Source organism: Mytilus galloprovincialis, chromosome 8, assembly GCF_965363235.1.
Source record: "Mytilus galloprovincialis chromosome 8, xbMytGall1.hap1.1, whole genome shotgun sequence".
NCBI lineage: Eukaryota > Metazoa > Mollusca > Bivalvia > Mytilida > Mytilidae > Mytilus > Mytilus galloprovincialis.
Window position 1 is genome coordinate 35,983,910 of NC_134845.1, and position 23,561 is coordinate 36,007,470.

Genomic DNA, 23,561 nt, shown 5'->3' on the forward strand with positions numbered 1-23,561 from the left:
ATACTGAACTCTATTGTAAAAATGGAAGGAAAAGCTTCCCTTCAATCAGTGAAAGATTTAAATGTGCAATTGATGTAAAACATATAAGTATGTGACTGTTCATTTGGCATTGGAGCAATAGCCTAATTCTTAAGTGTTATTGTCTCATTTCTGGAATTTGTTCTACCTTGTATAATTCTAAATTGAAATGCCAGAGTTGAAGATAGTCTTGAATTCAACATGACACCAAATTTACAATAAGACAACTGTATTTATTAAAGAGTTTAGAAAAAATAAGAAGATGTGGTATGATTGCCAATGAGAAATCTTTATGTATCACATTCTTCTTCTACTGATAAAATTTTCAACTCCAGTTTAGACCGTTTTTTAAAATTCCTAAGGAGACAAAAACTGAAAACTTCTTCTGAAAACATCTGCTTGCATAATATGTGAATAAAAATATTGGTTTTGACATCCTCATGAAAAAATAAAGAATTCCATATACCTAGGCAAATTGTTGTTCGTAATAGGTCACACTAAACCATGCTGTAGACAAGACAAGTGTAATTCAAAGAATAATTAACCCTTCGGAAAGTCTTTATCTAAAATATAGGAGCAAACTTGTCTTGGTCATTAAACAAAACCTTAATAATATCATAACAAAACTTAAACAAATGAAGATAATGCAACACATTTAATGAAATTCATTTGAACCAAATGATTTATAAATTATAATTATAAATATGGAATGATTGATTCTTGAAAAACCTTGTTTCTACTTCATAGACTATATTAAATACATCATGTTTTTTTGTATGTTAAGACTAGTTACTATAAATATCACAAAAGACAGTGGTTAGCTTGTGTTGTTGATTGGTGGAGAAAATTCCATGGAAGGCGAGTGTCGAATGTCCTTATAACATGGTCGACAGACTGGTACCGGTCGTTTGGTATAATGTCCAGGTAAGGGTATATTCTTGGCAATACATCGTGTGCAGAATACATCACCGCATTTCCAACAATGGAACTGTAACAAACAAATAAATATTTATTAATAATATTTTAACGGTTATTTTTTTGGCAGATTCTAAACTTCTATCAATACCTTTGCATGTGCACTTTTGAATTAGCGGAAATTATTTGGGCGATTGTGGTCTATCTGGGAAAATAACCGAAATTAAAACCCTGCGAAATAACCCGCTATAAGGTACATTAATAACTAATGCTTATGTGTATGCTGTGAATGAAAATCTACCTGTTTGAGCCTTTACCTAGAAATAATACTCAAGTTTTTGCAAAGCTAATACTAGTACTGCATCTATGGAACACTGGCTAGAAGTTTAATAAAGGGTCCTTACAATTTTGATCTTATATTGACCACTTACTGTTACTTTAATACATGTTGTGATATCATGCATTCTTTTAGTTAAGGTCTAGATAAGATATGTGGAATTCCAGATTTGGTACTGACCATTTCTTCTTCAAAATTAATAAAGAACACTTATTTCAAATGTTTTTCAAGTCAGTTTTTGAGGTCTGACCATGGAATTTACACTGAAAGAAACAATATTCAAACATGAATATGTATCCCTTGGACACCATTCCCAGCTTTGGATCAAATTTGAATTTTGCATATGTTTAAGATATTTCGCCTCATAATAAACATAATGATTGGACCATGACTTCATGGTTGATTAACTTAAGCCTGCAGAGATGCTCGACCTTCTACAGGAAAGCTGACAAAACATATTCTGTTTATTTTGTTATATATGGCTGCCAACTTTTCAAGTTCCATGAAAATCTTTATGCTTTATTTTTTTTTATAAGTGGTTTCAACATGTACCCATGATGCTGGCCAGAAATGGCCAGTGTCATTAATGTAATGCACAGATTTTTCGGTCAAACATAGATTTGAGAAAAAAACATGGAATGCGTCAAAACCAAAGAGAAGAAAACAGCACAAGGCCACCAACAAACAAACTTTATATCAGATTTGACAGCATACAGCTTCAAAGTAGAATTACTTTATGCAACTGAAACTCTAAATACTAGTTCATGCTATAGAGATAATAAGTACATGTATATGAGAACACACTACAGGCAGGCACATCATTCTTTCATGCTATTTATTTAGTGTAAAAAAGGCAAAACCATATTTAGTGATTTGTATTAAGGAATTTTTTTTATCTTTTTTTTAATTCAATAGATATATAGTGCATCTAAATAATTTTTAATCAATTATTCTGACACTTAATTTGAATTTCAAAGTTTATATGATCAGTTAATATTATCACTTTTTGTATTTCAATAATTTGTTTGATATTTTTAACACTGCTAAACACAATGTGAAACAAAAATTTACTAATCTTGCTAAAAAGTAATAAAAATGTGTAAAAAAATATAATTTTAAAATGCTGCTTGTATCACATAAACTATATTTAAGATTCTGTACTAAAAACTGACCAAATGATTACAATAAGTGAGGTAGGTAAAAATTTAGTGGTTTCCAAAGTTTGCTTAGAAAATCTTAGAGTTTGCCAAAGTGTTGTATTATATATGATTTTAATTGTCATGGAACTTATTATACAATCGCAATGTGAAAAGAAACTGCCTTGAAAGTTTTTAAAATATCATTCCTTATAATGACATAGGAGATATCGCATTTCACATTGTTATTGAGCTATAAACAGGAACTGAATTATTGATTATGAACGCTATGCTTATATAAACCGTCCTGAATATGCATGAAATATTTGCCATTAAAATTTTAGCAATCAATCAATCAATTTTATATAAAATTCTCATTCATTTTCATATATTTAAACAATTAAAAAAATCTAAAAAGTAAAAAAATGCATTCAAGCACTAGCTAAAGCTTATAAATCAATCATAAACATCTCGTTCATTGCTCAACAACAACAGGAAAGTTAACTATGGAAGAAAAACAATCAATGTCTTATTAAGTAAATAGGTGTGTAGATACATATTAATATAGCTTGCCTTTTTGGTAAAGCGGTCAAAAGGAGAAGCACATGAGCAGTTATGTACATTTCTGAAGGACTTCCAATCCAGAGCAACACTTGTCAGTTCTAAAACTAAATAGTCCAAATTAAGCTGCTCAGCGCTTGCCGAGCGTGTCATGCTAGAGTCCATAGTCCGACAATCGTCTATACCTGGTAATGTCATGTTAATATTCAAATCCTCTGGAACTGATTTAGACATTTCATCAAAGCCTGACTCAGAGTCACTTTTCTTGTTGCTATTTATAATATCTTTTTCTGTCGATTCTCCATCACTTTGTTGTTTATCTGTCTCCCCGTTGAGGATTAGTTCTTTGTTTATTTTTAATGGTAAATCATTGTTGTCATCACTAACTTGGTCCAATGATTCGGTAGACAGGAAGCCATTTAATTTCTTTTCAATCACCTGGTCTGGTTTTCCCAATAACTTACAGACTTGTGTTATTCTCTAAAATCAAAAATGACACATCTGATTTTAAGTAAATTTTGAAATTTAAATGTGATTTTTTAATTTACTTTTTTTTTATTATTATGTTCTACTTATGACACAATAATATCTAGATTTCTTTTTTCATTTTCCTTTCTCTTTTGAGGGGGTGGGGGGAGGGGGGTGGGGGGAGGACCTTTTTCAGGATGTCGGGATTTAGGATTGACCCTTTCAGAATCTGGGAATTCTTCTTTCGACCAGGTCAGAAACTTTTAACCCAGTGTTTTTTGTTGTTGTTTTTTTTTGCATAAATCAGGCAGTTAGTTTTAGAGAATTGTTTTACATTTGTTATTTAGTGGCCTTTTAAAGCTGACTATGCGGTATGTGTTTTTATCATTGTTGTAGGCCTTACAGTGACATATAGTTGTAAATTTCTATGTCATTTGGTTTCTGGTGGAAGGTTGTCTCATTGGCAATAATACCACATCTTCTTATTTTTATAGTTTTGATGCAGTCAATCACAATTCTTTTGAAAATGTTTGTTATTATGCTATAAACAGTAAATTTCAACATTTTTTACCACAGATATTTCAATACAATAAAAATGAGATATCTTTTCAGCAAAATCTAATGCTCATTCTTCCCTGTATCAAACAGACAGAGAAATAGTTTGTCTTAGAGTACTATAAATTCAGAAATTATTGTGTGCATTTAATGTTGCGATTTTTTCATTTTAGACTAAAAGGTGATTTTAATTTTTAGTATATTGCACAAAATCCTGTTTATTTCATATAAGAAAATTAAAATTTGAGTTTAAATTATTGCGATGATAACCCTTTCCCAATTTTCGCAATAATAAAAACATCGCAATAATTTCTGAATTAACAGTAATGTATACTTTAATCTTTTGAATTCTTCTGAGCAGAGTAAGTTACCTTTTCTAAGAGTTGAACATGATCTTCTAAGGAAGCACAATGGTCACTAGCAGAACTTAATATATCTACTATATTCTCACGAGGATGGATACCATTCTCATATCTATTATACATTCCGGCCCAAAATCTACAAAAGTCGATTAATTGTCAAACTTTATTATTGCTGTCATTTTTTTTAGTAAAACATTGTTTAAACCCTACACATCTTGTATATGCCAGCCCAAAGTTAGAAGCCTGTAATTCAGTGGTTGCTATTTGTTGCTTCATATTTAATTTATTTTATGTTTGGTCGTTAGTTGCCTCATTTGAATTGTTTAAATGTGTCATTCTGAGACCTTTTAAAGCTTGTAATATGGTATGAGTTTTGCTCATTGTTGAAGGCCATAGTGACCTATAACTGGGAACTTCTACATCATTTGGTCTCTGGTGGAAAATTGTCTTATTGGTAATAATACAGCTTTTTGTATCATTATTGAAGGCCATATGGTGACCTATGAGTTTTTGGCAATAGAATCAGCTTTCAAATTGTATATATATATCATTCACATTCTAAATGGGATTCTAGTACTCTCCATTTGTATTTTGACAATCATGTCATTTTCTGCTATGAACTTAATTATCTTATGGCAACATTACTTTTTTTTCAAAAGAGATATGTTACAAAAAAAATATATAAGAAATATAAGTTTGCTGTGACCTTATATTTCTAAGAGAGAAAACCTAGTAGGCTACAAATTTAAATCCATTTATTTTCTGCATAATTCAACAAGCATTCTGCATGATGTCTACTTGAATAATCTATTATTGTAATAATGTCATAAAGTTTTTGGTGAAAAGTATGAGATGTTTTGTAACATGATATCTTTATTGTTTTCAAGTTATTTTTTCCACTTACTTCACACATTGTGGACTAGTATTAGGCATTATCACAGGTTCTTGATGCTCATAAGATTTTTTGTAGAAAGGATTTAAAAATTCTGTCATGTGCTTGGTAATGTATCCCCACAATGAATAAGTTCTCTCAGACAACCTGAAATAAACATTATAATTATATTGGGAAGACATTTTTCTGACAAATATTGATATACTTGAAACCAGATGCTCCGCAGGGCGTAGCTTTATACGACCGCAGAGGTTGAACCCTGAACGGTTGGGGCAAGTATGGACACAACATTCAAGCTGGATTCAGCTCTAAATTTGGATTGTGATTAAATAGTTGACACAGCATAGGTTTCTGACACAGAATGAATGTGTTCTAATGAACTTAAAAATTTTGATTTCTCTTAGAGCAATTCACTATGCTGTTGAATATTAATCCTCTCAAAAAAATGTTTGAAGAAATTTTCTTTTTTATTTATGAAATTTCAAATGAGAAAAATTGAACCCAATTTTTTTAATCACATCCCCCTTTCCCTTATTCCAAAACTAATCTCAATTAAAATTTCTAATGGAAATATATTGGTATATACTATATTTTTATGCTTTTACATTTTTCTCACTGATACACATAGTTAATATGGCTTCTACTAACGAAAGCTCCATGGAGCTAATGTGTTTAGAGACTACTTATGTCAGTACACCTTTCCTATATTGCCTAAAATTTCTAATGGAGTTTGCAACAATAACTACTCATTTAAATACATCATAAAATATTAAGATGTAAATCAAAGAGCTGAAAGCTCTGAAGAAAAATGACGCCACTGTCTCTAATATTGGGATAGTTTTTATGCAAGTCTTGATTTTTTTACATACCGTAATTAGTTTAACAATGCAACATGTCTCGTAAGCATATAATTGATATTCGTATATTTGTGTGTGTGTGAAGTGAAGGTGACAACTGGCTGTTTTTTAAGACAAATGAATAGGTCAAGACTACCTGAATTGTACAAATAAATACCGTAGAAAGGCTTGTATATTTCTCACTGGTACATAGTCTGAATCCGGGTCTGTTCGCTCCCACTCATGTTCGCCCCTTTCACTTTCACACCCTACATGTTCGCACCCAATCTTAATTGGTTTTGTGTTTAATAACTCTGTAAGCAAGTGTTTTCTTATAAGTATAATTGTTGTCATTGTCTCAAAATAAAGTGAGACAGCATTTTTTTTTGTGTTGAATAAATCTTAATCATGTTTTAGATAGCGTATTGTTAAAAATTATAATAATCCTTTCTAAATAAAGTGGTATTTTGTCAACGTTTTATTTTGTGTTGAATAACTCTTAATCATGTTTTGTTAGTGTATTGCTATAACTTTGTTTCATTGACTTCTTTCAAAATGAAGTGAGATTCTGACTATGTTTTTTTCTGTGTGTTGAATAGATTTTATCATGTTTTGGTTATAATAGTGGATTGCTATATTTTGGTTCCTATATTTTATTGTTTCGTTGTTTCAGATCAAAGGGACCAAGCTGTTAAAAACAATTATCTTTTGTGTTTTTCCTTAAAAATCTTCAATGTTTTACTCATACCAAGCTATAAATACATTCAGTATTTACACCAAAGCAATTTAAAACAACAATCATGATTTTCCAATTATTCAACTTGAATTTGAATTAAAATTTGGCGCGAATGAGTAGAGTGCAAACGGACCTTGGGTGCGAACATGCGAGGTACGAACGTGTAGGTGCGAAAGTGTATTGGGCGCGAACAGACCTGATACCACATAGTCTGAACCCCCTTCTCCCACAAAATATTAAGTAAATAATCTTTTTGTTACTGTTATCAAAGGTCTAATGAAACTCGGGTAATTTCAAACATTTGTCAAAGAATTCTAGTCAAACCGGCACCTGGTTAAATTGGCACCAGGACAAATCAGCACCTGGTTAAATCAACACCTGATTTAGTCAATTCGTCACCCATGTTAAATATAAATTTTAACAGTATTTTAAGCAAAAAGAGTAAAAAATAAGTAAGGGGTTGCCAGAATTTTTTTCAGTATTTAAGCAAAAAGAGTTAAATACTAACTTTCACATTTTTGGTATCATGTACATTTTGTATATATTTATTTTTCTCAACTTAATGACTTTTTTGGTGTATTTTTAATGATATATATATATGAGTAGTCAAAATAATTATTACGTCTGGCAAGGCTTTTTAAATTTTATTCTGGGACACCTTTCTATGACCGCAAGGCTATGTTAATTTTTTTCTGGGACGCCTTCCTACGAACTTCATAGGAAGACATCACAGAAAAAAAATAAAATAGCCTTGCCAGACGTCATAATTATTTGGACTAATACATGAGATATTGGATATGTTTATGCATTATTTAAACCAGTTGAGCATTTTACAGGATTGTTTGTTTAATGCTTTTTAAACTTTACTGAAAAAAAACACCTTAAATTTGCTTATTATTTGGCATGAAAGTTTGATTTATTGAAAGGGACTCATAGTTTTCCATTTTATTTTAATAATTGTCTAATTGTTAAAACAACAGCTTGGGTAAGGGCTTCGTTGTTTACCTTTATACACAACAACATATTGACACTATGTACTTGGTAACAGTTATTAATTAATTGATTAGAAAATATTATAACAAATATTATTGGATGCCGAATTGACGTCAAATAGGTGCCGATTTGACTAGATGCCAATTTAACCAGGTGCCGACTTGACTTGTAGTTGTACGTTTCAATTCCTCTGCGATCATTTGCGGTATTTTCTTGAGAAAAACCTATTTTCCATCATCAAAGAGAAGAAGAAACTGCTTGAAAATGATTCTGGAACGCTTCATGATTGTTAAAATAAGTTAAATTCACTCAAAAAACAATTTTAAAACTTGCGATGTTTAAACAGGAAGTTTCAAAAGCACGTGTAAAAGAAGAAATTAACCGGTGAAAGTGGAAATCCGTACATAACAGATATCACTATAGTACGACTTTGAAAGCAAAACAGTTCCATCCTTTTGTAAAACAGTCTTTAATATACCTATCACATTAATGTTTGAAGGGTCTTAAGCTTATTCAAACCATAAAAGTCGGTATGAAACACCAAAACGGAATGAACAATAACCGATTACGTTTTGTAGTTTACAAATTCTAAACTGGTTCCCGTCAAACTACAACACTTTGTTCGAGTGTAGTGGAATACAAGCAGAAACCAGTTAGTTTGTAAACTGGTTCCTGGCTGATTACTACACAATGACCTCGCATGCATAATGATAACACAAGCAAATTCCAGTTTGTATAGAAAATAGTAAATACGAAACCAAGCGCGGTAGGCAGAGAAATGTAATGAAGTTCAGGTCGCCAGTAATGGAACAATGACTGCGTCATTTTCCAAAAACTGCTTGTTATCACTGAATGGTAAAGATTATTTTAATTTATCAGTTGGTAGTAAAAAGTGAATATACATTGTATATTGCATATAACAAAGATTTAAGTTGATTCTGGACAAAGAAAGATAACTCCAATTAAAAAAAAATCTTGCTATTGCACAATATTTTGCAATTAGATATTTCTTGCTTACTATTCTGGACAAAGAAAGATAACTCTAATTAAAAAAAAATTGCTATTTCACAATATTGTGCAATTAGATATTTCTTGCCATTGCGCAATACTGTGCAATTGAAAAGACTTGCTATTGCACAATACTTAATATAATAATTTTAGATCCTGATTTGGACCAACTTGAAAACTGGGCCCATAATAAAAAATCTAAGTACATTTTTGGATTCAGCATATCAAAGAACCCCAAGATTTCAATTTTTGTTAAAATCAGACTAAGTTTAATTTTGGACCCTTTGGACTTTAGTGTAGACCAATTTGAAAACAGGACCAAAAATGAAGAATCTACATACACAGTTAGATTTGGTATATCAAAGAACCCCATTTATTCAATTTTTGATGAAATCAAACAAAGTTTAATTTTGGACCCCGATTTGGACCAACTTGAAAACTGGGCCAACAATCAAGAATCTAAGTACATTTTTAGATTCAGCATATCAAAGAACCTAACTGATTCATTTTTTGTCAAAATCAAACTAAGTTTAATTTTGGACCCTTTGGACCTTTTTGAAAACGGGACCAAAAGTTAAGAATCTACATACACAGTCATGACAGTTAGATTCGGCATATCAAAGAACCCCAATTATTCAATTTTGATGAAATCAAACAAAGTTTAGTTTTGGACCCTTTGGGCCCCTTATTCTGTTGGGACCAAAACTCCCAAAATCAATACCAACCTTCCTTTTATGGTCATAAACCTTGTGTTTAAATTTCATAGATTTCTATTTACTTACACTAACGTTATGGTGCGAAAACCAAGAAAAATGCTTATTTGGGTCCCTTTTTGGTCCCTAATTCCTAAACTGTTGGGACCTAAACTCCCAAAATCAATACCAACCTTCCTTTTGTAGTCATTAACATTGTGTTTAAATTTCATTGATTTCTATTTACTTAAACTAAAGTTATTGTGCGAAAACCAAGAATAATGCTTATTTGGGCCCTTTTTTGGCCTAAAATGTTGGGACCAAAACTCCCAAAATCAATACCAACCTTCCTTTTGTAGTCATAAACCTTGTGTTAAAATTTCATAGATTTCCATTCACTTTTACTAAAGTTAGAGTGCGAAAACTAAAAGTATTCGGACGACGACGACGACGACGACGACGACGACGACGACGCCAACGTGATAGCAATATACGACGAAAATTTTTTCAAATTTTGCGGTCGTATAAAAACAAGAAAATTGAAAAGCCATACTTAACCTTTATCTGTCAAAATACAAAACAACATCAACCTTGTCACATTACCATGGTGACACAGAATCAGGATTTATGGCAGATTTTCAAGTTTGTGGTACGGAAGTCGCCATTTGATTCATTAAATGTTCATGTATTACATTCAATAAACTTCTTTAAAATTTGTAAAATGAAAAAGGCTCTTGTTTCCTTCACCTAGGCTATCTTTCTTCTATTCTACTATAAATCAAGCAGATGTTTTTCTCTTTTATTATAAATTCACACAATCTTTTTCTATTTTACTATGAATCTGGGCTTTTTTTTATAACTAATTGTAAATCTAGCCTATATTTTTCCATCTGACTTTACTTCTAGTTTATGTTTTAAAATCTTACTGAAAATCTAAGATATCTTTTAATTTGTAACGTATAGTCTAGCATATTTTTTCTTTCTTACTGTAAATCTAGCATATCTTTTAATTTGTTACCGTAAATCTAGCATATCTTTTTTCTATCTTACCGTAAATCTAGGTTATCTTTTTCTTACTAACCGTAAATCTAGTCTATCTTTTTCACAGTTGCCAACAAAAGTACCAAACTGACAGGAATAAACATGGTCGTGAATTGTGATCAAGAAACGGTCGTTGAACTGGAAAGCACATGGAAATTGCTGCATTAACTGCCACACACTTTCTATAAACTGTGTAAATACTGGTGACACTTCCTTTGAATCTACGGTACCCAGTAATCCACAACGATCCGTAAACTTGTGACCAAAAGATAACCATTCCTTCTCTATCAGTGCCTGAAAAAAAAGATTAAAGAATAACTACACACAATTAGGAATTCATGCCTTGTTTTGTCACTTGTTGAATTTTTTTTTCATATTGATTAGTTATTTCTTTTAATTACATTAGACTGTAATTAAGAAAAAAATGGAAACACAAGGAACTATCTCTTTTTCTACAAGTTAGCATTTAGCTACTCTTTTACAACAGCATTTGTTTTGTACAGAGGAGTGAAGAAATAAAACCAAGATAAAAATAATTAGTCTTATTTGCTTCTCAAATAATTGTAAACAGCATAAAAATACTATGGCATTTAGAACATTCAAAAGAAATCTATACTATGTGCTTGATTTTAAGTGAAGACCATGGCTTCCAAAACGGTCATATATTCTGGAGATTTATAAATTTACCAGACATTAACCTGCTGGGGAAAAGCATGAATCGGACATCTACTTTTTTGTTTTCAAGGCATTCTAAAGGGACAGTCATTTTAACATAATTCAATTGGAAGTTTATGCGATCTTTAAGACCTACCTTTTTGCCTTTAACCTCCACAAATGTCCAGTCATAAAAGTTACATGATGAATAAGTACTATCAAAACAACCCCTACTTTAATACCTTCTCATTTTATCAAGCATATTGTTAATTTCTGTGTCATTTGGTCTTTAATGGATAGTTTTCTCTTTGGCAATCATACCACATTATCATTGATACCTTTATTTAACGCTCATTTTAAGTATTTTCTTATAAGAAATATCAGCGAAAGATCTACTTAAACTCAATCATGCTTTGTAAACGTACAAAGATTTTACATATTCGTCTCTGGTCTGTGTTTTACCACTGTCAAGTCAACATCCGGTATTAGGAAAATGTGCTTTTAAAAAAGGAAAGAAAAGTTTTTGACAACGTTATTTTGCACAAATAAAGAGTCTAAGGCAGATACAAGTATGCTGATGTCGCACACTTCTAATGATGCACTGAATTCATATCAAAGTAAAGTTTAATATTGTTTTTTTTTATTATCAATCATTGACATTGGTTATATGATGGCCAACTGATTACCATAATTTAATTAAGGAGTATTCTGGATTGATAGGCTATCCTGATAACAGATTCATGCTGCTTTGTCAGAACTTAATCTTATTATATACCTGAAAACCTTGAACAGTTCTGTAATATGGATCCAGTATAAGACCCGACAAGGAACAAGTTTGTGCAGTCCTGTCCCATCCATCAGAACAATGAACCAATACACTTGTTCCATCTCTTACTGCCTGAAATTTAAAAAAAAAAGTTAACACCATAAATCATTTATACAATATAATCATTCTTTTTCATTTTTCAGGACACCATACTCTTTAAACTGTTGAGATATGGCTTGAATGTATGTGATATTAGCTGTAAAATCCAAATTTTTAAATTTGATTGGCAACACTTTCAAAGTCAATGAATCATGACTTTGGGAAGGGCCAATTTACTAATTAATCCACTAATGATTTTACAACTTCATACCAAATATCATTTGAATTACCTAATCATAAACTTTATCAGGTTAGCTTTGCAAATAAAATTGAGAATAAAAATGGGGAATGTTTCAAAGAGACAACAACCCGACCATAGAGCAGACAACAGCAGAAGGTCACCAACAGGTCTTCAATGCATCGAGAAATTCCTGCACCCGGAATGGACAATAGCTGAAGGGGCAGGGCCATGCAAATACTCCCCATGGAAGTGAAGCATTCCACTAGTGGCTCCCCTTTTTAAGAGACAAGCTTTATAAATATATGTTGAATCTGCTGGAAACAGCATGATGCAGTCTCTGCTACATGACTTCATTGAGGTGGGACGAAAACAGATGAATCTCCTTTTTAATGCTCATTCATCCAGATTTTTACTTTATTACCTCAGCATTGATGCTTTTACACTGACATAATATATCTTACACAGAGACTTCAATATGTATCTGACAAAAACATTATATCAGGATTTGCATTAACATCATGAAAATGTCAGAATGAAGAAACTGAAATAATCTGCACTCCTGGTAGTTTTGATGCACTTAGTATCTTTTTAATCTGCTTGACATTACGTCGTCTTCTCATACAAATAGATTAATTCCAAATCCAATAATCATTGTAAGTCAAAATAATTAAAACCTCCTTTTATCTACAAAGAGTTCAATAATACAGGCAGCTTGATTGAACTGAAAAATAAAGCTTGTACATGCAAGAACTCGAAAGGACTTATTGCATTTTTTCATTTATTTTAATTAAATTGTTATTGTGACCAATAAATGCTCAAATATTTCTATTCTATATGTAGGTACACTTACATTATAAGACTTTTACAACCATTTTCTTTTTTTAACAATCCTTACTTCATTGATATAAACAAATCTTTTCTCATGATGTAAAGGGGCATTGGGGTGGCTGAGTGGTCTAAGTAGTTGATCTACTGTTTCACTTAACTGTAAACTCTAAGGTTGTGATTTCAACACTGCACAAAACAATTAAGTTTTGAGTCAAATCTTACTGTAACTGACCAGGAGTATGTGCTGCCCTGCCAAAGGTCTGTGACAGTCAAACCGCAACAATCAATGAATCAATAAGAATGTCAATAAAAGACCATGTTAGCTTCAAAATTGCTATTATATTTTAGTCTTTCATTGGCATTGCCTAACCTAATGAAATAATTTTCCATTTCCTTTCCTGAATAAAAGTGCAATCATTAAGCCTTTTATATATCCCCACCCCCAATTCTATACTAAAGCCATTATCAATTATTGGGACTAGACAATAAATCTAACCTTTGCAATAAACACTGCCGTATCCAATACAGATTTGATATGTTTTAACCACCCACACGACTCAAGTCCTGTCAGGAACGCACTCATCGATGGATTTCTCATCTCACATACTGTAATATAAGATAAGATGACATTTAACACAAGGAAACAACAGATATCTTTATTTTGATTTGCTCTGATTGTATAACTTGAAATGTAATAACTCATCATGAAAAATTGTTACTGTAAATTCAGGAATTATTGCGAGCATTTAATATTGCGATTTTGTCATTTAAGACTAAAATGTCATTTTTATGACATTGACAAAAACCCTGTTTAATTCATATAAAAAATTTCAAAATTTGAGTTTAAATCAATGCGATTATAACCGTCACCTTCTTCGCAATAATAAAAAATATGACGCAATAATAAAATATGACGCATTATTTCTGAATTTACAGTTATTCATCTATTCCACAGAATTATGTCAATTTATATTCTTAAGTATCATGGCAGAGTAAAAAGTAGCATTGCAAAGCAACCATTTATTAAAAAAAAATGTCTTTCCAAGATAATCAGTTGGGAAAACACTTATGATATCTATAAATAGCTATCCTATAAGTACATTTAAAAATATATAAGTAGTAATCCAAATGATGTAGGTGTTATTTTTCAGGAAATAATTGTGGTTTTTGTTTCTAACCGATTAATTTCCACAATTCCTTGAATTATTAAATAAGTTAATCTATTTAAGTCAAATGGTACCTTTAATAGCTGGAAAATATGGTTATAAAAACATCAATCATCTACCATATCTCACTTTACATCAAAAAAGATTAAATTTCAATTTCTTTCCAAATATATTTGCATAGCAAGATATTTTCAAGATTAAAAATGACATTAGTATAAGAAAATTACATGGAATTTTTTTACCATCAATCAAAATCTTTTTAATCAATCAATCATGACAGAACAAAGCTGTCACTTCATGAGAAATTATGATAAACACTCCCACACAATACTGAGGACTGATATTCATAGCAAGCTGATCATTTTGTAATAATATACATGTACTTAAAACATGAGGCTATGTTTCAATATATGGAGATGATAAACTAACAATGAATAAAACATAATGCATTGTACTCCTTTGGTATATACAACTAGAGGCCCCTGAGAGACGATAATCCCTTATCTGATACAAATATTCTGCTGTTTGGTTACTATCTAGGACTTTTCATAAGTATTATATAGAATCCTATTTTAAAATTGATAGGCATACAATAGGTTGATTGATTGCTCCTTACATAAGGTCCAATGACAAATAGTTCCTGCATATTCTGGACAAGAATAAATAAACAAGAAATCTAATAGGTATAATTTTCATTATGACCATTCAGTTTGTAATATATTTTATGTATTTAATGTCTGAGTTACAATTTGTCACTTTTTTACTTACAATCCCTGACTATATTTGTCTCTGGCCAATTTACACTGATTTTTGTGTTAGTGATATACTTACAATCTATAAGTTTTTGTAGACTGTTCCTCATCACATGTATATTTTCTATTCCACAGAAATAAAACTTGATATCAGAATAATAATTCTCATTCTCAAAGCCTTTCCCTGCTGCCTTGTTGGCCATAGCATTTATCTGAAATTATAATTGATTTTGAGCATGCTAGACTTTAACAGAGTATAGGGAGTAAAAATGTAAGGAAATACACGGCATCACACTAAGATTTCTTTCTGAATTGTATTGTTGGATTACAGTTTAACTACCCTTTACCATGTTTACCTTTTGTGTCATACATGCCAATTTTTCAAAATCCCAATGGTGTTTTGCGAGCAAAATGGCTGTCAGAGTCCTAAAAAACCTTCTAGGGGACCTGCAAATACCTTTTAATGTTGTTTTTTTGGCTTCTTCATACTTTGATAAGCCTGAAGTCATTGTAAAATTATTTCTTTTTTAAAATTGTGGACAAAATTGCTCTTTCAAAATTTCAATTTGGGAGTCTCCATGGGGGAAATCCCCCGCAAATAGTGACAGTTGGTAGGTATGTTGTGTTAGAGAGTTAACAGATAAACTGATCTTAAAGTTGAAAAGGTAAGAAATGTAAAAGCTATTCTACATAAAAGTACATTCTATTTCTAATTTTAAAAATTTCAAAAGACCAACAGGGATTTCTCAATTTCCTAAAAAGGAATATGCTTAGCAAACATATTAAAATTTAAAATAGAAATTGGAAATATTAAAGGTTTCAAAGTCAATAAACAAGATAGTTATAAAAATATTGTGAATATAAATACAAACCTTAGGCCGTGTGTCCACAACATACATGTATTTTGACTTTGGATTAGCTTTTAGAATTGCATGTAACATTTGTTCATCTTCAACACATCTTGCACTGAACCCCGCTAATGGCTGACTACATCTGCATATGGCAGCCTGAAATGTAAAGATAAGAAATGAAACATTTAAAAATACAGAATTATCATTGTTCTATATCTAAATGTATTGTCTTACAGATGAATATCATAATAGACCTTGTTAGAATGTTTGTGTATTGTGTATGAGTATTTTTATTTCTTTTAGATATTTTGTAGTTAAAAGAGCCATAGAAACATTCTGCTGTTGTCTGTTCTATGGTCGGGTTGTTGTCTCTTTGACACATTCCCCATTTCCATTCTTATTTTTATTACTTACATAGATATCATTTCTTGCCAGAAATTGTATGTTAACAGTTTGGCAGCATGAGAATTAACTAGTAATATCTTCCGTAAACATTGCTCTATGCAGAGAACAGTAGCAAATGCCAATAGGGTGATTGAATTATAACCTAATATTGAAGAATATTACAGGCAATCTTCAATTAATTAGACTAGATATTTGTCAGATTCACAATTTTTTTCCGTCTTTATTTTACCTTGCAGCTTTTCCTAGAAATGTTTTATTTAAGAGATTGTAAATTTTCTTAAGAAGAAAACTTATTCTACAGAAATTGTCTCCTAAAGTTCTTGAGATTAAGTATTTGTGAAATGTTATGATTAAAAACCTGTTAAGTAGACATTAACTAAGGGATGTTCAATGTCCTAAAGAGTCCAAGATTTTCTTAAATTTATATTACCTGATTAGATCTGTTAAGATATGATAATACTGGTAATCTTCCACGACTTCTGAACTTTGAACTTCCAACAAGAATAGGTGTTGTAGCGCTAGCTGGGACGTATAAATTTCTTGGATAAGTATCACAGATCTACGAAATAAAGAGCGATAATCAATGTTCATACAAAACTTTCAACTATTCAGATATAAGCTTAACTTTCAAATAAATGATATTTAATATGCTTCATAAGTGTTTCTTGTTTCTCCTTTTTTATATAGATTAGACCTTTGGTTTTTCCATTTAAATGGTTTTTGGGCCCCGTTATAGTTTGTTTGTAGATGTGAGCCAAAGCTCTGTGTTGAAGACTGACTTTGACCTATAATGGTTTACTCTTACAAATTGTGACTTTGATGGAGAGTTGTCTCATTGACACCCATACCACATCTTCTTATATCTATTCAAATTACAGCCTAATGACAAACAAAATAAAATTCATGACCTTTTTTCAGATGACCACATACAATTTAGAATATCATAACCTTTACTTACTTCATAACTTTTATTCATATTTGTGAGTGCCCAGTGGGTACTAGCTTCACCCATACATAGATAATCTGTGTCTGTATCATACTTACTTCATAACTTTTATTCATATTTGTGAGTGCCCAATGGGTACTAGGTACACCCATACGGAGATATTCTGTGTCTGTATCATACAGGTGCCACCCAAACGACTTCTGAATGTCATCATTCAAACTAAAGTCAAATGCATATAGGGACTCAATATTACCTGTCAAAGAGAAAAATAAAACTTATAAAAAATATTTCAAAAGAATGAACATGAAGAGACATTAGGTAAGCTGATTGAATCAATACAAAGAAAAACAAACTGTTGACATAGAGATATATCTTGTCTGTCAGCAGAAAATTAAAAAAATTACAATCTGATCAGGCTAGCAACATTGATTTTTAATCAAAGTTGCTGGACCACGGCATAGAGGGCAGTGTGTCAAAACTTTTATTTTAGACATGACAATAAATGGCAATGCTATGTGAAGCATGATACAACAGCAAAACAATGGCTTTAGGAATTGAAGTGTATATCACAAGCACCTGCTGACACAGGATATTGCTAGAAAGATAATACACAAGGAACAATCTAATTAACTTTTAATATAATTACTGACCAATTTGAATAATCATGTCAGACATTTCGTCAGGCACAAGGGAAAAGCCTGTCTGACCAAACAATAAATTGCCTTGCAATTAATATCAGACAGATTTCTAGACTTTTGCACTGCTAAATAGTTACAGACAGGAACTCAACAAATTGAATTCCACCTTGATTTTTGGTATGTCAGGATACAGAGAAATTCTTTAAATTACTATTTATCAGTCAGGCCCATGGAGGTATTATATAATATGTAGGAAAAAATATTATATTTCTCCACTTCTACGTCCTACAAATAGAAATATAATTAACCAGGAGAATTTCATCATCAAATTGTCAGGACAAACTTCACCATCATTTCTGAAGATAGTTACAAGTACATCTTATTGATCATTATGAAGCCTAGACATAATTTCTCCATTATTTCTAATTCCTTAACAAATAACCTGACTGTATCTCAGACAGGTCAAGTATTCCTAAACAGGTGATAGCGCAGGAATTATTAGTCCCTAAACCCACAATGGACTTACTGGGTGTTGAAATATTGTTTAACTATAATAGGTCACTATCATGTAGTTAATAATGATATTGATTAGATTAAGTCCCATGACTTTCTTTAATCAATTTACCTATTTTTCTTGTCTTATTGGACTGCGTTTTTTCATTAGGAATCTGCTTTTTTAGTGTTTCAATTTGATGATGAAATTCCCCTGGTAAATCATATTTTCTATTTGTATAATGTATAAGTGGAGAACTACTGTATCACATAAACGCAATTTCTGCATTGTTTTCTCTCAAAATATATTATTAGACAAACTTTTTAAAATTTGAGGAATTGGCTGTACTTTAACCATAGAAGAATAGAAAACTGTCATTCCACATCTGGACTTCAAAACAATACACCACCGAACTAAGGTGAATTTATTTAATTTCGTTTGATCCAATTTTTTGTGGATTGAAGAAAAGTTGTTTATTTAAGATTTGAATGTTTCTTTTTGTAACTTCATTGGGGTGTAAAAGCGTTGACCGAAGCACAGAAGCCCTTCATTCTAAAAATGTGCGCACGGTCAACACTTTTACGACTCTATGAAGTTACAAAAAGAAGCATTCAATACTTATAATTACATTTTTTTTAGCTAGGATCATGAAAACACGAAATTTTTCAATTTTTTATTTATCTTACTTGTGCACTTTATTGTGCATGTTGTGGGACCTCGTGTTATCATGAATGATAAGTTTTATTGTGTAATGCAATTGCTTAAGGAATAACATGTGATGTGTAGTTAGCCAATCAGAATAACATATGATAATGAAACATACATCTAATGTAATTATTCATGGATATTTAATTTCATCAATTTCCCAAAGACTGCATACAAGTCTACAGAAAATTGATTTTTTTGTTGAACATTTTTACTCTTGCTTTGTTTTTTTTTCCAATGAAATCCCTGAAAATAGGTATCTAACGAAGAATAATGAGTTCACAGCATTGGTTACAAGTACATAATAAGATGTCTCCTCTGAAGCCTCTTTCCATTATTAATCAAAGCATCAATCCTTCCATGAACTTCCTGTAATTTCCTAGCTATCAATTCATTTTAATTAAGAACTTTTATCTAATTGTACAATACAATCAGTATCATCATATTTAAACTGGTGTTTACCGGTAATTACAAAGCCATCTAGGTACAATTATCCATGCACAATAGATCATCTATTACTTGCTCACATTGTGATATACAAGTACATAATTATTGGAAAACGTTTTATAAGCTTTTGAAATAATATATAATTTTAATATGAATCACAGCTGGGATTATTATACTTAAATAGTCCAAGATCACAATAGCTGTAGTCTCTAACAGTTTTTGAAAAGGAGTGCAATATTTAGTTGTATAAAAAGATTTGAATTCATCTTGATTGGAACTATAAAATAAATATAAGACTTTTTAGAGTTTCATGGTGTCAGTCTACAGTCTTCTTTGTACATGTGCATCATTGTTAATGTAAGACAATAGCAGTTGTTTCAAGGATTGAAATAGATGTATTATGATTTATTACTCTCATACATGTATATATGACATGTTCTAATACAAAGTTACTGCATATTCAATTATTTTTGTGTTACCAATTTTTGTTGGATTGAGGAAATCTTGCATCTTGTTGGATATTTAATTTCATGTTTTTTTCAAAGTCTGCATACAATGCAAAAACAAATGTGTATACATTGAACATTTAAAGGAGTAAGTTCAGTATTGAGGCCCTTTTTGGCCCCAAAATAAAGCAGTTTTAGAAAATTGTGAAAATGTAATCTTTAAGCTACATTTTGGAAAGTAAAATGCTTCTGCTACATAAATATGAGCTGTTATTGACAATACAATGCACAAATATCGAGTTCTAGCATCATTAAGTCATGCTAAGTAACTGAAATCTTCAAAATGTTAGTATTTTGGTTAACTTTTAGATGGTTTCTGTCCAAAATGAAAGTGGCCGCATTTGTGTTCATTCATAATATTGAAATGTAAGTTGTATTTGATGATAATACAAAACATATGAAGGTTGAGGATGAACACAGATGCCACTTTCATTTTCGACAAAAACCATCTGAAAAGTGACGTTTTTTGGCATATTTGATAGATTTTTCATATTAAAGCTTGAATCAGAGCGTTTTTAATAACTAAATCAGTTAAAATCTTTCACATAAACTAATGGAATCAATTGAAACAGACACTTAAGTGTTTAAAAAGTGTCCAAAAACTTTTGTTAGATGAACATGAAATTTGAGGCCAAAATCAGCCCTTACCCCTTTGTGGTTCACCTGTACCAATGATATCCAGGAAAATAATGAAACCAGAGTAATAGTCATACACTTTGATAACATATTTTTTTTTGTGAGAGATTCAATGGTTTTCATCTGGAACAGTAAATAAATCTGCAATTTAATTTTGCAGATTTTAATGTCCTAACAATTAACGCCCTGTAAAGGAGTAAGTTCAGTAAGACCCCTTTTTGGCCTCAAAATATAGCAGTTTTAGAAAATTGTGAAAATGTAATCGTTTAGATATTCATTGCAAAGTAGAATGCCTCTGCTACATAAATATGGGCTGTTTTTGACAACACAATGCACATATTTCGGGTACTAGCATCATTAAGTCATGCTAAATTACTGAAATCTTCACAATTGTAGCATTTTAGTTAAATTTTAGACGGTTTCCGTCTGAAATGAAAGTGGCCGCATTCGTGTTCATTCATAATATTGAAATGTAAGTTGTATTTGATGATAATACATAATATATATAAAGATTGAGGATGAACACAGATGCGGCCACTTTCATTTTTGACATAAACCATCTGAAAAGTGACGATTTTTGGCATATTTGATAGATTTTTCATATTTAAGCTTGAATCAGGGCGTTTTAAATGACTTATTAAGTTAAAATCTTCCACATTAACGAATTGAATCAATTGAAATAGACACTTAAGTGTTTAGAAAGTGTCTAAAATCTTTCGTTAGATGAACTTGAAAATTGAGGCCGAAATCGGCCCTTACTGGACCTACTCCTTTCGCTGATAAATCTTCAGAAGTTTCAAATTCTTACCAATATCCTAAGTTCACAAATATCTATGCATCAATACCACCAATGATACTGCAGTCCTTTTTTCAGTTTACATGAAACTCAAAAGGTTACTTATAGATATTTCAGCACTGTTTAAGGACTTATGGGTGTATTGAATAAACAAGAAAGTCTCTATACTTTACATTGTGTTACTTTTATGATTAAAATCTATATCTAAGGTGCCCATAGAGGTACAAAGTAAAGTCATAAACACGAGACTTAAATACGGGAAACATGACTTTAATATTTGCACTAAATTCTCAACATCCTGGTCACGGCACCAAAATGTATTGAATAAACAAGTATATCTCTATACTTTGCATTGTGTTATTTAATGATTAAATGATAACATAAGACGAAAATACAGGAAACATAACTTTAATATTGGCATTTTATTCTCAACAATGGGATCTTCATTCTTACTTTGGTTTGGGGTTATTGTCAGTATTCTGTTTACTCTTATCTCTTTTTCTTCCTTTTTCTATTTCTTTTTACATAAAAAAAAAGTATTTCTGAATAAAGCCTTACTTGGTTGTGATAGCTGCTGTAATGACTCTGTGATATCCTGGCAGTCTCTATCACGAGGTATTACGAAAGTCACACAACGAAAATCTTTACATCTTATCTGTAGCGGTGATCCTCCTGTTGTCAAGGGTAACCTATCTATTGTAGACATGTGCATATGGAGAACCTGAAAAACAAATAAATATGTTTAAGAAATGATATGGGGTATATATGTTAATGAGACAGAAACAATACAACACAAATAATGACCTCTCATATCAATTCTGTAATCAAGATCATCCATCTTTTCCATAGAGAATGGTCCTTTCCAAAACATAATGAAGTTATCACACAATAGAATTAAGGCATGAGCATGTACAGGAAAAGTTGAAATATAAATGATATGAGTGGAGACAACTGAAAGTAAGAATATAAAAGTTGAGATACCAGACATTTGAGCTTTGCAGAAAAATTTTCAATCAAATCTGAAACTGGCACTATTCTTATACATCAGGGAGATAACTCTATAAAATCATCTAAACGTTTTAATTACGTTGTGTTGTTAATGGAATATTAAGCTTCTCAATGATCAAAATTAGTGTTTGTCAAACTGCTATTTAACCAGCGTAATTTTTCTGATTAAACGGTTGGTTCAAAGTTTTTTGAATTTTTATATTTTTGTCAAAGGGTCAAACTAAATACTTTGTCAAAATTTAAAGAAAATTAAACGAGCCAAATTAATTTTAGTTCAGGTGTTAGGTACCACCTTATATCATTCAAAAAGCTGGCTAAGGGTTGGGATCCCGCCAACCACATTATGTATGTTGGTTCCTGTCCAAAATCAGGGGCCTGTTATTCAGTTGTTGTCGTTTGTTTATGTGTTACATATATTTGTTTTTTGTTCATTATTCTATATAAACAAGGCCGCTAGTTTCCTGGTTTGAATTGTTTTACATTTTTTATTTCGGGGCCTTTTATAGCTGACAATGTGGTATGGGCTTTGCTTATTGAGGAAGGCCGTACAGTGAACTATAGTTTTAATTTCTGTGTCATTTTGGTCTGTTGTGCAGAGTTGTCTCATTGGCAATCATTTATACACATCTTCTTTTTTATAAGTTAGAGAAAAGACTGGAGGAGCAAAAAATTGAGAACTGTTCAATTTGGTTTGTGAATCAAATTATTTAATTAGTACTTCAATTCCAAAAAATAACTTTAATCTGTCAACTCTTCCCTTCAAAAATGTCCAGAGAGACGAAATTCAATCAATACAACGAACGTTTTGGACAGTTTGTGCTAAAACAATAAAAAAAAAAACATTGAATACAAAGGAAACAGTTATTTAGTTAGTAAACCCACACAAACTTCATCATTTGATCATCAATACAAAAAAGTTCACATAACCATGACAATCAATAAATGGAAAAACATTTTATTTGTTTATGAACCATTAAAATAATAATGTAAATGTCTTCTGAACTGTAACAATCTGATTTCTTTATTAACACTGAAATTGTTAAAAAAAAATATAATAAAATCAACCTATAAAAT

General features: G+C 31.1%; 1 protein-coding gene across 4 annotated transcripts in view; it reads right to left on the reverse strand.

Annotated features, from left to right (window-relative positions):
• Positions 1 to 658: 658 nt before the first annotated feature.
• LOC143085676 (phosphatidylinositol-3,5-bisphosphate 3-phosphatase MTMR6-like) overlaps positions 659 to 23,561 on the reverse strand; it is a 66,349-nt gene continuing 43,446 nt past the window's right edge. For 3 of the 4 annotated variants that reach the window (XM_076262172.1, XM_076262171.1, XM_076262170.1), the window contains 12 exons: positions 22,038 to 22,200; positions 17,357 to 17,511; positions 16,743 to 16,871; positions 15,929 to 16,063; positions 15,136 to 15,268; positions 13,635 to 13,744; positions 11,980 to 12,102; positions 10,591 to 10,844; positions 5,257 to 5,391; positions 4,362 to 4,488; positions 2,980 to 3,447; positions 659 to 1,006 (listed from right to left, as the gene is read on the reverse strand). In XM_076262172.1, the coding sequence (XP_076118287.1) occupies positions 836 to 1,006; positions 2,980 to 3,447; positions 4,362 to 4,488; positions 5,257 to 5,391; positions 10,591 to 10,844; positions 11,980 to 12,102; positions 13,635 to 13,744; positions 15,136 to 15,268; positions 15,929 to 16,063; positions 16,743 to 16,871; positions 17,357 to 17,511; positions 22,038 to 22,200 (2,103 nt within the window). In that variant the 3' untranslated portion in view covers positions 659 to 835. The remainder of the gene's footprint in view (positions 1,007 to 2,979; positions 3,448 to 4,361; positions 4,489 to 5,256; positions 5,392 to 10,590; positions 10,845 to 11,979; positions 12,103 to 13,634; positions 13,745 to 15,135; positions 15,269 to 15,928; positions 16,064 to 16,742; positions 16,872 to 17,356; positions 17,512 to 22,037; positions 22,201 to 23,561) is intronic. The other variant, XM_076262174.1, reaches the window with a different exon arrangement.